This window comes from Cajanus cajan, chromosome 8 (genome assembly GCF_000230855.2).
Source record: "Cajanus cajan strain Asha chromosome 8, NIPB_CcT2T_4, whole genome shotgun sequence".
Lineage (NCBI taxonomy): Eukaryota > Viridiplantae > Streptophyta > Magnoliopsida > Fabales > Fabaceae > Cajanus > Cajanus cajan.
Window position 1 is genome coordinate 52,352,200 of NC_138524.1, and position 14,660 is coordinate 52,366,859.

A 14,660-nucleotide genomic window follows, 5' to 3' on the forward strand; every position below is an offset into this window, starting at 1 on the left:
TAATACAAAGTAACAAATGCACTACACAGTTACCAGAATCACAACGATACATAAGCATGTATAACAATATATTAATTAGTAATATACTATAGGGATGGATATTATCCATTAAAACTAGGGGCAAATTGTCAAATCATAGATTATCATTAACTATTGTATATGTTAGATCTAATTAAAATTTAAATTGATTTTAATTTTATTTATCTTTTCATAGTTTTATTGTGATGATAAATACATGTTGTTCTTTTTATAGATAAAATATTATTTATCTATTTAATTCATGTACATCAATTTTTAATTAATATAATATTTGTATACAAATATAAATTAAAGCAGATTTTTGTTCTCTTGGTTTAACTAAAAAAAAATTCTCAATTTACTTCACTTGCTTTAATTAAGTGCTTCACATAGGTAATCATGAATTTTTTTCAAAATTACTTATCTAATTCCTTGTTCATAAATTTTAAATTACTTATCTAATTTTTATTTTTATATATGTCTTTTTATAAAATTAATTTATTTATCTAATTCTTATTCTTCTTGAACTTAGTTGGATGGATGTATAGTAATGGATAAATCATGAATTGATATGCCACACAGAATACAATAGAATATTTAAAACCGCTAGAAAATATAAATAAGTCAAACAAAAATGTAATTTTGTGATGGTTTCAAATCAGAAACTTCCAAAATAACCATCACAAATCATGCATTTTTTTTTTTTTTTGTAGTGAATTGAGTATTACATACTCATTCGTACTCATATACAATCAAACTGAATATTTCCTATCAAAATTAGAATGAGTTCAAAATTACCCATAAATAAGAATTCACTTTTTATCCTTATATGTAAACATGATAATTGCTACGATATAATAATATCAATAAATACAAATATTTCAATCTCTATAATTACGTATCTGATTTCCTTCATGACATAAATATTTAAGATAATTAAATTTAAAAAAAATTGCAACTTGTTCCTTCCTGAGGTAGAGACATAAGGAATTAAGTGGGAAAACCATGGTTTCTTGGATGTTGATAATCTTTAAATTAAAACCTTGTGAGATAAATTTTCATATGATATTTATTTATTTATTTGATAAAATTTAGGAACTTCAGTTAAGAAAAATAATTAAAATAAGTTAATTAAAAACTTTGGTAGATTACAAATTTAGAAAATGTTAAAAGCATGAGATCCTAGTAAATTTTTTCAGATATATGAAACATTATATTATATTATTATATTAGTGAAAATGGAATTAGGTTTTAATTTTTTAAGGAAGGTCTCAAGTACAAATATCAAGTACAAATATGTAGATAAAAAAAAATATAATTGGAAGGTGATATTCTACTAAAACTAATCAAGGTTAAATATATTTTTAATTTTTTAAATTTAGAATAAATTTATTTGTAATCCTCGTTTAAATTTAAAATTATTATTTTTAGTCTTTATAATTTTTTAAAGTCTTATTATAATTTCCTAAATCATAAATAATATATCTAAAAATAACAGTTTGAAATAGTTAATACTATCAATGATATTTAATGTAATATTTTTATTAATAAAAATATTAGTAGGTAGTAAATTTTATGTGACAATATTAAATATATTTTTTAACAAAATTGGAATAAAAAACTAATATTTTAGAATTCAAGAAAAGGGTCGGAGAAAAAAAACAATAATCCTTCTAAGTTCTGCACTCGAGGTTGAAAAAAAATAACAGTGCTACCAAAATTGAGGATTTTGAGAGCTAGAGCTAGTCATATGCATATATTTGAGAATCGTCAATTTAATTAAATGATAGAACAAGGATTTCAATAATATTGAAAGTATATTAAATTCATAAAATATTTTTCTCATGTAAAAGTTAAGACGAAAAGGAATGAAAACTATTTACAAATAGCAGTAAATTCAATCCAGTTTTAACTGGATTTTAACTTTGATTCTTTGGATAAATGACATCCAACATAATATCTTAAAAATGTTTCAAAGAACTAAAATAAAATTATTTATTTTCAATAGAAAAATTCTTAAAAATATTTTTAAACTATATCAAAGTACATTTTAGGTTGAAGTTTCGACTCTTATATATTGCAACAAATTAAATATTTTTTATATATATAATTAACACAATATGTAGCTCTTCAATTAGAAATAGCATTTATGAATTAAAACTACTTATTTATATATATATATATATATATATATAAGAATATTCATTTATTTAAAAAGTAAGTTTACTTTAATTTAATATATTAAATAAAATTTATGAATTAAAACCAGGAATAAGTTTACTTTGATTTAATACATTAAATAAAATTTATGAATTAAAATCATTTATATATATATATATAAGAAGATTCGTTTATTTGAGGAATAAGTTTATTTTTATTTAATACATTAAATAACTTATATTTTACATTAAATTTCAATGATCAAATTCTTAAATTAAATTTTTTTAATGTATAGATCAAGTTTGTAAATTTTAAAAAGATTTAAAAATTATTTAATACTTCATTAAATTTAAATCATAAAATTATTTTATAGGATTATTTGAATTAATAAAATAAAATATCAAATAATTTTTAAATTTTTAAAAAATTTGTAAATTTGTTCAATACATTAAAAATTTTAAATTCAATAGAGTAAATTTAAAAAAACTTACTTCTAAACTTATTTTTAGAATAAATAGATCCTCGTATATATATATATATATATATATATATATATATATATATATATATATATATATATATATAAAGTCTTGTATTATGAAAAGAAGAATTATCTATCGAAAGTATAAACAATAGGAAGAAAAACAATTAATTATCGATTGAACAATGATGTCTCGTACGTAAAACATTAAAAACAGAATTTTTGTGAGAAGTATTCTGTCCATTATGAATAACTCACGAACGACTACAACAACCATGAAGCAAATAAAACTTTAAAAAACAATAATTTAGTAATTCCCTAGATCCACCACATATATAGCACAAGAAACTCTAGAAACTTAAACATGATAATAACTCACCAATACTCATCATAATCAGAATCAGAATCAGTGTCGTAAACAACATCTTGAATGTGAGCAATCTTTGCATGGTCTTGGCCTTCTGGTGAGCCGCAAGACTGTTTGAGCAATGGACTGCCTGAAATTCTGAGATGTGAAATGGATTCGGGTAGACCATTGTCTGGTAAGCATTGGATGTTGGGGCAGTCTCGAAGAACCAGTTTCTGGAGAGAGGAAAGTTGGCGGAGACCCTTTGGTAAGCATTGCAAGTTGGAACAATCTCCAACAATCAATTTCTTGAGAGAAGAGAGTTGGCAGAGATCCTCTGGTAAGCAATGGAGGCTGTTGCAGTTTATTAGAACTATTTTCTCAAGAGAGGGGAGGAAGGTATGCATGCATTGAGGCAGTGATTCAAATTCAGGGCACTCCCAAATTGTCAAATTCTTAAGATGACCATGTGTGTGTTCCTGTGAAATGATCCGTAGGTTACTACAATGTTCGAGCTGAAGTGACCTTAATGTTGGGAAGATATCGAGCGGAAAGGTCATTAGGGATTTACAACCAATCATTGTCAATCTTTTAAGGAAATTGTAGGGACGGTTCATGGGAATATACACAAGTAGGCTAAAAGAAGCAAGCAAAGATTCAATTGAATAATCACATATGATGTTCCCAATCCATTCGATCAACCACGCTTCCAGTTTGTGTCCCCGTATATCAATCTCTACCTCTTGCCCTTCATAGTGAAGCGTTCCTTCAAAAAGTTGTGCACAAGAAGTAATTCTTAGTCTCTTTAAACAAAGGAGTTGCTTTGGCAAATGCCTTTCCAGCTTGGGACAATCACTTATAGAAAATTTTAGAAGGCGTGGAAAAGCACCCGTCACATCTTCACATTCCCATTTTTCCCAGTTCTCCATATTGGAGATATCCAATGATTCTAGAGATGGAAATGAAGAAGATCTACTCCCATAAAAATCAACATCAATACTCACTATCTTATGAAGTCCAGCAATTTTCAAGAACTTGAGAAATGACAAACGTCCAAGGGGAGGCAAACGTTGGCAGAATTTACAACCTTCCAACCTTAAGGAGACTACGTTCGATAATGAATTATCGAATAACCAACTTGGAAATTGTGTACCTCCATACCCCTCAATTAACAATTGCTCCAAGTGTTTTGGCGGTTTTAGATTATGAATTATAATCGCTTCCTCTTTCCTTGGATCATCAAGGATCAATTTTTGGTCCCATACTAAATCTATTTTAACAAGCTGTGTTTTATTTGTCAAATCCAGAGCTAATGCCTCTGATGGATTCTGAATATTTTGTAGATTCCTAATTTGCAGTCTTCCATGGAGATTGAGTTCTCCTAATTGTTGAATAGTGAACCCTTTACTTTCTCCAACACAAAATGACCTCATTAATATTTGAAGGTTTTTCAATTGTCCCAAACGTGTTGGCACTTCTCTCAAGTGAGTATAAATCAATTCAAGGCGACGCAACTTGATGAGTTTATGAAAACTTGAGGGAAGCTTCTTCAAATATGTACAATAGTTCAACTTTAATATTTGCAAGTTGGAGAGTGAGCACGTTGATTCAGGTAGCTCTTTTATGTCAGTACAGGAAAGGTCTAAGGAACAGAGATGCATAAGATTGCCAATAGAGTCTGGCACCTCTGGTAGGGCATAGTGAGACAAAGATAAGAAACGTAAGAACTTCAACTTGGAGAACAGCTCATGTAACGACATCTTGCAATGCCAACGATTACAATGAATACCTCTGAACTTAGTTGTTGGCATAAATGTACGTAACCTTTCAATATCATGTAAAGTTTCGTACCCATCAAAACATCGAGCTATAAAGACAGGAAATGACAAATGACGAGTTGTTTTTGGTATACTTTTTCCATGATCAACTTCTAACCTGAAACAAATGTCCTTGAAAACATATGTTGCCAAATCATTTAGAAGGTCATGCATGACAAAACACTTTTTGTTTCTACTTGATTGTTGAAAGAATGACCTAGATAATAGATCATTGAAATATTGTTCACCAATTTCTTCTGGACTTTTACTTTGTTGAGAACATTCTAGAAATTTTTGAGTCATCCAAACTTGAATTAAAAACTCCTTGTTAAACAAATAATCTTTTGGAAATAAAGCACAGTATGCAAAACATCTTTTGAGATGGGAAGGAAGGTGGTGATAACTCAGTGCTAAAGCAGGCACAATATCACTATCCTCCAATTCCCATATCTCGCTTTGCAATATGTTTTTCCATTCAAAAATAGGCTTGTTGTATAATAAACTTCCCATTGTTTTTAAGGCAAGAGGAAGTCCTTTACATTTTCCAACTATCTTCATGCCAATCTCCTTGAAGTCTGGACTTGGGGGAGGATTAGCATTTTGGAATGCATGTTTCTCGAACAACTGCCAACAATAATCTTCTTGTAATTGTGTCAAGAGGTGTTCTTTTGACCTTATGATAGAAGCAACATTCTTGCTACGTGTTGTAACAAGGATCCTACTTCCCTGAGCCCCACAATCAACTAGAGGAGTATGCACAGCTTCCCATTTATCTTTCTTTTCATTCCAAACGTCATCTAAAACAAGGAGAAATTTCTTTCCAGACAATTTTTTTTTCAATCTTTCATGAACCATTTGTAGGTCTCTACTATCATCAGTTGCTTTAGTGATTGCCTCTAGAATTGTTCTTGTTACCTTAAAAACATCAAAATCATCTGAGACACAGACCCAAGCTTTGATATCAAATTTACCCTCTATCATTGGGTCATTGTATGCATGTTGGGCAAGTGTGGTCTTACCCACCCCTCCCATGCCCACAATAGAAAGTATTGAGAACTTGTTATGATTGTCTGTGTCAGATGTGAGCCAATTAAAGATGATTTTTTTGTCATCATCTCTACCATAAATAACATTTTCAATGATGAAAGATGTTGATGGCAGTTTTTGTGACACACAACTAGGCTCTTTGGAGCCTAGTTTGGGTTTCAAACCTAGATGAGTGCCTTCATTAGCAAGTTCATCTAAGTCATCAAGGATTTGTGTCATCCTGGTTTCAATTTCATTTTCATTATTGAACAAACTGACAGGAGATATAGAGAAATTGAAATTCCACACCTTGTCTTCAATGCTTTGAGCCTGAGATTCAGCTTCCACTTGGCGTTTGGAGAGTTCATAAATTTCATCCAGCAAATCCTCAGCTTCAAACACAGCATCTTTGACATCAAGAAGCCATGCTCTCACACGTTGATCTCTGAACTGTTGTAGTTCTGCATCATCAGCAAGAGCATCGATGGATCGCAGCTTTCTCTTCAACTTCTTCAAAAGGTTCTCATCAAGTTTTTTTTTACGAAAGAAATCCAAAACTTGAGGAGAAGCAAGTCTGTCAAATGCAACCTGAAGGAAAGCAGAAAGAAAAGCACCACCAACCAATGTTGCTGCCATGTACGGTAGGAATTAAGAAAATGAGCAATTAATTTGAAGAACAAGTTATGCCAATGACCATAACAATGTTGAAAATAGGTCAAATTATCTGAAAGAGACTTATATTATAAAATCAGCAAGAATGGCCTTTTAAAGGCCGAGTACATGAAATTCGAAATTCAAAACGAAAAACTGATCCGTCAATTCCGGATCCACAAAATATTTTATTTCTGATCTCGGCCAAAGACAGTCCGAGAATCTCGGATTCTCCTAACTAATCTTAAGTTTACCCAACAAAACCCTCCCGTAAACTTAAGCTCACATTCTAACATTCTGGGCTTTTCAATTAAGTATTCCGAGCTTTGTGTCTATCGTTCCGAGCTTCACCACTTGTCATTCCGAGCTGTTCTCTTAAGTCTTCAAATAACACTATGGGCAGCGGTTTTGTAAATATGTCTGCTATCTGCTTCTTGCTCTCCACGTGTTCGAGTTCAACAACTCCTTCCTTTACCTTTTCTCGAATGAAATGATATCGAATATCAATATGTTTGCTTCGGTCGTGACTTATCGGATTCTTGGCAAGCTCAATGGCCGATTTGTTGTCAATTCGGATTACCACCTTATCCTGCTTTGAGATTTCAAGCTCCTTCAACAGATTTCTGAGCCAAGTTGCATGTTGGACAGTCCACGACGCTGCTATGTATTCTGCCTCACAGGTTGACAGAGTTACAATCGGTTGTTTCTTGGAGACCCAGGTGAACGCCGTGTTTCCCATGAAGAACACGTATCCCGATGTACTTCTCCGATCATCAATATCTCCACTCCAGTCACTGTCCGAGTATCCAACTAGCTGGAAACTGTCCGACTTTGTAAACATTAGTCCATACGACTGTGTTCCCTTTATGTATCTCAGAATCCTCTTCACAGCCTTCCAGTGGGAGTATCTCGGCTCCTCCATATATCGGCTAACTATTCCGACACTCAGCATCAAGTCGGGTCTCGTGCTTGTCAAGTATCTCAGCTTTCCAATCAGACTTCGATATATGTTGGCATCGACTCTGTCTCCTTCACCGAATTTGGATAGCTTCGTCCCAGGTTCCATAGGTGTTGAAACTGGATTGCACTCCATCATACTTGCATTTTTTAAAACTTCTTCAGCATATCTTCTTTGGGATACAAAGATCCCTGTCCTTCTTTGCTCCACTTCCAGACCCAAAAAATAGCTCATGGACCCAAGATCAGTCATCTCGAATTCCTTCATCATCACTTCCTTGAAATTTCTGACGAGTCCGACTTCATTTCCCATGAAAATCAAGTCGTCCACATATAGTGCAACAAGCAAGATATCTCGGCCACTCTTTTTCAGATAAAGAGCATGCTCGTACGGACATTGGCAATATCCATTGTTCTGGAAGTAGGTATCAATTCTTTCGTTCCAAGCTCGGGGGGCCTGTTTTAGTCCATACAACGCCTTCTTTAGCTTCAGGACCTTCTCTTCTTCTCCTCTTCTCATGTAGCCCAGCGGCTGCTCCACATATATCTCTTCTTCCAAAATTCCATTCAGAAATGCTGACTTTACGTCCATTTGGTGAATTGTCCACTCGTTTTGTGCTGCCACCGAGATCAGTAATCTGATGGATTCCATCCTCGTAACTGGAGCAAAGACTTCGTCATAGTTTATGCCCTTCTGCTGCTTATAGCCCTTTGCAACAAGTCGAGCCTTGTATCTTTCTACCTCTCCATCAGCATTATATTTCTTCTTATAGACCCACTTTAGCCCAATTGGCCGAGTTTCAGTGGGCAAGTCTGTCAGTTCCCACGTTCCATTCTTTTCAATGGAGACAATCTCTTCATTCATAGCCTTTCTCCATCTCTCGTCCAGTACAGCTTCCTCGAACTTAATCTCTTCGGTTCCTATTAATAAACATATTACATGCATTTCATTAGTTGATTCATACAGATCATGTAAGGTTCGGGTCCTTGGTCGCACAGCCTCGTCCTCTTCTTCAATCTGCTCGTGGATTCTCTCACCCGAGTTATCCGAGCTTCCTATCCTTATAGCCGAGCTTCCAGTTCTTCTAATCTCGGTTCTATCTCGGTCTGAGTTTGCGGTGCCGAGATCCGAGCTTGCACTTCTGTTCTCCCAATTCCATTCTCCTTCTTCATCAACCTGTACATCTCGGCTAACCAACATTTTACTTGTAACCGGGTTATACAATTTATAGGCTTTCGCCCTTTCATCATAGCCAATTAAAATATATTTCTTACTCCTATCGTCGAGTTTCGTCCTGAGTTGAGCTGGGACATGAGCATAGGCAATGCTTCCGAACACCTTAAAATGACTCACACTTGGCTTCCTTCCGCTCTACGCTTCTTGTGGTTTCGCCCCGTTCAGTTTTGAGTGCGGGCACCTGTTCTGTATGTAGACAGCACACTGTACTGCCTCGGCCCAGAATTTTTCAAGCATATTTTTACCCTTTAGCATACTCCGGACCATATCCATGATAGTCCTATTCTTTCGTTCAGCCACTCCGTTCTGCTGTGGTGAGTATGGAGCTGTGAGGAAGCGTCTGATACCATGATCTTCGCAGTATTCCATGAAACTCGATGATATGAATTCTCCTCCTCTGTCGGACCGAATTCCTTTAATTTGTCTGCCTGTCTCTTTCTCCACCATTAGCCTGAACCTTTTAAAAACCTCAAACGCCTCTGACTTCTCCTGTAAGAGATACACCCAGGTTTTCCGAGACAAATCATCTATAAAAGATATGAAGTATTTCTTACCACTGAATGAACTCGGAGAGATCGGTCCACAAAGATCAGTATGTATCAGGCCGAGCTTCTCTTCTGTCCTGTACAAAGCCGACTTTGGAAAGCCGACTCTGTGATGTTTTCCCAGCACACACTCTTCGCAAAACTTCTTCTCAAATTTTATACCAGGTAGCCCATGCACCAGTTCCTTCTTTGAAAGCTCGTTCAAGCCTCCAAAATTCAGGTGTCCGAACCGGTAGTGCCAAATCATGGCTTCGTCCTTATGGTTGAGCTTCAAACATTTTTTCTGAAGGATGTTTAACTCGAGCTTGTACATCCGATTTTCTTTCATCTCCACGCAGGCTATCAAGCGGTTGTTTCTGTCCCTCAAGTATAAGCCTCGGTCTTTCATCAGGACTGAATTTCCCTTCTCCATTATTTGTCCCATGCTCAGAATGTTTGTTCTAAGCTTGGGAACATAGAGAACATTTCTGATTTCTCCAACTCGTCCGTCCTTCTGTACATGACGAATTGTACCAGATCCCCTTACTGCTATTTTGGAGTTATCTCCAAAAGATACAGATCCGGCCTCCTGCTTGACGAGATCACTGAAAAGGCTCTCCTGTCCACACATGTGATTGCTAGCTCCTGTGTCCAAATACCAAATGGAGGTATCCGGGCTATCTTCTATACCTGTTTTGTTTTCAGTGAACCTCGGTCCAGACTCGGATTTAAGGTTCTTCACCATAACCTCGGTCTCGCACATACCTCGGCTAGTCTCGCACTCATCGCTCCTTGTCAGCATCAAAACTCCTACCTCCTCGTTACCTTCTTCTGAGAAGAGATTCTTCTCACTAGTGTCATTTTTACAATACTTGGCTATGTGGCCGATTTTGCCACATTTGTAACATGTTGCTGTTCTGCACTCCTTCGCTTGGTGTCCATGTTTCCACATTTTTGGCACGTTCCTCCTCCCCAGCATTCCTTCGCATAGTGACCGATCTTACCACAGTTAAAGCATTCTACTTCGGATTTGGACCGACTTGCTTGGTCCCTTCCTCTTCCTCGGCCATGGCAATTTTGTGACCCTCTTCCACCAATCTCGGTCCCAATATCGCCTTGCACATTTCCACCTTGTCGACGTCCTCCTCTACCTCGTCCACCTCGGCCACGAGAGCCGCGTCCTCTGGATCCTCCTTTCTGAGTGCTCTGTCCTCCAGTAAACTCCAATCTCGCCTGAAGTGCTTGGTCAAGAGGCTCTTTGCCTTTCTTTATTCTTTGTTCATGGGCCTTAAGAGACCCTGCGAGCTCCTCCACCGTCAAAGTCGTCAAATCCTTTGACTCCTCTATTGCACAAACAACATAGTCGAAATCCTTATTTAAGGACCTCAAAATTTTCTCTACTATTCGGTTCTCAGGTACTGGTTCTCCGCTCCTCATCAGCTGGTTCGTCACCTTCTGTACCCGAGATACAAATTCGGTTATTGGTTCTCTGTCTTCCATCTTTAAATTTTCAAACTCTCCTCTGAGAGTTTGTAGCCGAATTTGCCTAACTCGGCTGCTTCCTCTATGGGCCACCTCCAATGTCTCCCACGCTTCTTTCGAATTCGCAGCGCTCCCAATCTTCTCAAAATCCAATTCGTCTACTGCATTATAGAGAAAATACAGAGCCGAGCTGTCCTTTGCTTGCATTTTTTCAAGCGTAGCTAATTGTGCCACCGTCAGTTCTTCTTCTTCCTCCGGTTCCTCATATCCTTTTTGCACAACCTCCCACAAACGTTGTGATCGCAGGAGTGCTTTCATTTGCAGAGACCAATTTTCATAGTTGGTTTCCTGTGTCAATTGTGGCACTGTCATCCCGTTCACTACTTTCGACATTTTCTCACTCTTTCTGTATTTTCTCAGGCACTCAGATTGCAAGCTCTGATACCACTTTGTTGAAAATAGGTCAAATTATCTGAAAGAGACTTATATTATAAAATCAGCAAGAATGGCCTTTTAAAGGCCGAGTACATGAAATTCGAAATTCAAAACGAAAAACTGATCCGTCAATTCCGGATCCACAAAATATTTTATTTCTGATCTCGGCCAAAGACAGTCCGAGAATCTCGGATTCTCCTAACTAATCTTAAGTTTACCCAACAAACAATGCATGGCAGGGTTAATATACTGATGAAATGAGTTATTTCATGAATGATGACTTGACTTTAAGGTTAGGTTGTGTGAAAAACTTTTCATTCGGCCTACCAATAAGGTTACCGACATTACAATATTTTAATAAATATTATGGGAAAAGGAAAAACAAATGTGAAAAGGGCTTTTTGAACAAAGTGGGTCATTCGGGAAGTTTTTTACGTAAATGGGGTTCTTTTGAAAGTATTTACGCCTTTAGGATTATTTACAACGGTATCGCTATGGGCCGTAGTGACATCAATGACACGTAACAATTTTTTTTTGGCCTAGAATGGGCTTGAATGAGCCATACCAGTGTCGCTATGGGCTGGGCCAACACAGTTGATGGACCAACAGAGATGATGTAGCCCATAGCGACACCATGTAAGAAAAAAAAAAGAAAAAACAAAAATAATTTAAATGTAACATAAAAATAATAAACTGAGTTATATTTATTATATATTTATAAAAATAAAAATAAGTTGTTTAAAAGCATAATTTTAAAATATGTATTTAATTATTTATAAGAGTGGCGTTATAGGCCATAGCGACATAGTGTCGCTATAGGCCATAGTGCCACTAATTTATATTTAAAAGTACAGAAACAAAATAATTAAAATAAAATTACATTATAATATGTTAAATTTTAAAAAAATTGTGGAAAAAATAAGTAAAAAAATAAAAACAAAAATTATTTTATAATTATGTTAATTTTTAAAAAACTGGGGAAAATTATTTATTTTTTAAACATTAACATTTCATTTTAAAAACTTAATTTTTATATTTTTAATTAAATAAGTACAGAAATAAACAAATTTAATTAAATTTATATTTTAAGTATTTTGTTTAATATAATTAAAAATATAGTTTCAGTAATTTGTTAATAAATTTAATTAAAAATAATTAATTGTGTAGTTTAAAGAAAATTTATTATTTAAGTGTATTAATAATTTTTTTATATGTAAATTTTAAAAAAACCTGGGCAAAAAATAAGGGAAAGAAAAAAATGTAGAAAAATACAAAAAAAAAGAATTACAAAATAAATTTAAAAAAAAAACTAGTAGAATAAATCTGGAGAAAAAAATGACCCAATAACAAAAAAAAACAAAAATTTAAAAAAAAAACTGAGGTAAAGAAAACAAAAAGTAAAATATAACATAAAGGTATAATACACTAGCACTCTAACTTTTTATATTAATAAACTGTTAATTTAACCATCTAGACATTTACTTTAATTTAATTTGATCTTTTAAGTTTTTTCTATATTATAATATCGTAATTCATAAAGGCTGAAATTAAAAGTTATAACTTATAAGACGGTAATATTTATTTTTCTAATAAGCTGTCTATAATATGGTTTGTTTTAATTCCAAAAATAAATCTCATAAATACATGTGCTTCTACATGACCAAAAATAAATTATTATTAATAATAATAATAATAAAATGAACGCGTGAAACTACCAATATATTATGATATTATTTACATGAAAGCGTGAAAGTGAAACTACCAAGAACTTGCGTCTACGATCTACTATCAATAAACAAAGTACACTTGACTTTGAGTCTAACATTTTATAGATTTGTATTTCATAATATATTTAAAGGAAAATTATTCAATATAGAAAATTTCATCATCTTCTAGAGTAACTGAAGGCGACCCTTCATTAAATATCAATTTTTTCATTGAGAAGTTGTAAAATGCTGTAAAGAAAAAAAAAAGTATAGAAATTTAAGACAACAACTAAAAATAAGACTAATTGCAATTGTGGAATCCTTAAAAAACAGTGCACCAAATAATTGTTTCTGTTTGGATCTTTTAAAATATTTAAGAAGGATAAATTTATTTATGAGGGACATGAAAAAAGAATCTTAGTGTTCACACTTACAACTCTTTGTCCCTTTTCGAAAGATATATTTTTTTACGAAAGTTAAGTGTGTTTCGTCAACTTTGGTGGCTAACTAATCAATAAATAAACTCAACTTATCTAATAATGCATGTATTTTTTATGAACATCTTTCCAGCCAACAATTTAGATTTTATCATTAATTTAATATTTTTTTATTGTTATATTTAAACATTATTTACTTATTTATCATTTCTTAAGTGACCTAACATTTATTAACATAATATATAAGAATAAAAAAAAAAAAAAATTAACATGCAAAAGATTCTATTTGTATATATTTTTACGAGTGATAGAAATTTATTTATATATTTTAAATTTTTTATTTTTAAATATTATGTTATTAAATATCATATTACTTAATATTATGCTAGTCCTAATTTACTGTACCTTTCTAGGTGCATACACCTATAAAATATTTAAGGTTTAGGGTTTGATAATTTGTTTGTTATAAATGTTATAATATATATATATATATATATATATATATATATATATATATTATAACATTTATAACAAACAAATTATCAAAATGCTTGTCACAAACTATTTTTGAACATTTGAAAAGCTATAGGTTGGACACGAACGTTAACTAGCTTAATTGACTTAAGTGCTACACTAATTCATTAAATAAATTAATGATAAAAAAAGTGTAAGTTTTACTCTTTTTCTATTATAACATGCGTAGAAAATGATCATAAAAACAATTTTGTTTTTCATTTATTCTATACATCATCAGTGATTTCCAAAATAACTTGAACAAATACTAATTTATCAAAGTCATAGGTCATTATTTTGTTATCATCAAAATTGAATTATTGAGACATATTATGTCTTTGATTCCACAAAATGGTTAAACCGAACTGATACCAAAATCAAGTATATTGAAAAACAAGGTTCCAATTTTTAAGACAGGGTGTACTAAAAATTACAAGAATAACTTTACTGAACTTTGTGGGCATGGTAGTCACAAATATCTCACATCTATAAAGACAAGTGAGCTTGAGGATGATAATCAGATTACAAAGCATTCCAATTCAGAAGGAATGTTGAGAAGGGAAAGCAGTATAAAATCAAATCTCGACGAGGAATCACTGGAAAAGATTGCAGAGTCATACTCTATTGATAATTCAAAAATCAAAAATTGTGGAAAAACCTTGCCAGAGTGTGGTTACAAAACAAACAACCAATCGGAAAGATCAAGCCTGAAGAGTGTGGTTAAAAATTTTGTAACTTTATAAATTTTTTATATTTAGTTCACTTTTAAAAAGAACAAGAGGAAAACAAAACTCTTCATCTAATTGTCATTCTCCTTAAATATTGAGAAAATTTGCAGGAATGGGAAAGAGAATAAACTAATTTTGAATA

The 14,660-nt window shown here is 33.0% G+C and overlaps 2 protein-coding genes across 2 annotated transcripts; both read right to left on the bottom strand.

The window, feature by feature from the left end:
- Positions 1-3,034: 3,034 nt before the first annotated feature.
- LOC145950530 (putative disease resistance RPP13-like protein 1) lies at positions 3,035-6,534 on the bottom strand. Its single transcript, XM_083061622.1, has one exon. It carries the CDS (start codon positions 6,482-6,484, stop codon positions 3,035-3,037), a length of 3,450 nt encoding a protein of 1,149 aa, XP_082917748.1. The 5' UTR covers positions 6,485-6,534.
- A 3,559-nt stretch (positions 6,535-10,093) lies between these two features.
- On the bottom strand, positions 10,094-11,759 carry LOC145950531 (uncharacterized). Its single transcript, XM_083061623.1, has 2 exons — positions 11,700-11,759; positions 10,094-11,137 (listed from the first exon to the last, which is right to left on the bottom strand). Exons 1-2 carry the CDS (start codon positions 11,757-11,759, stop codon positions 10,094-10,096), a joined length of 1,104 nt encoding a protein of 367 aa, XP_082917749.1.
- Between the last annotated feature and the right edge of the window lie 2,901 nt (positions 11,760-14,660).

What these genes read in the sequence shown, in the direction of transcription:
- LOC145950531 (XM_083061623.1), bottom strand. Translation starts at nt 11,759, where the DNA reads ATGGGCTACATCATCTCTGTTGGTCCATCAACTGTGTTGGCCCAGCCC. An exon ending in CCCAGCCCATAGCGACACTG is followed by an intron (nt 11,138 to 11,699) that starts GTATGGCTCATT and finishes AAGTGGTATCAG; the next exon opens with AGCTTGCAATCTGAGTGCCT.
- LOC145950530 (XM_083061622.1), bottom strand. Translation starts at nt 6,484, where the DNA reads ATGGCAGCAACATTGGTTGGTGGTGCTTTTCTTTCTGCTTTCCTTCAG.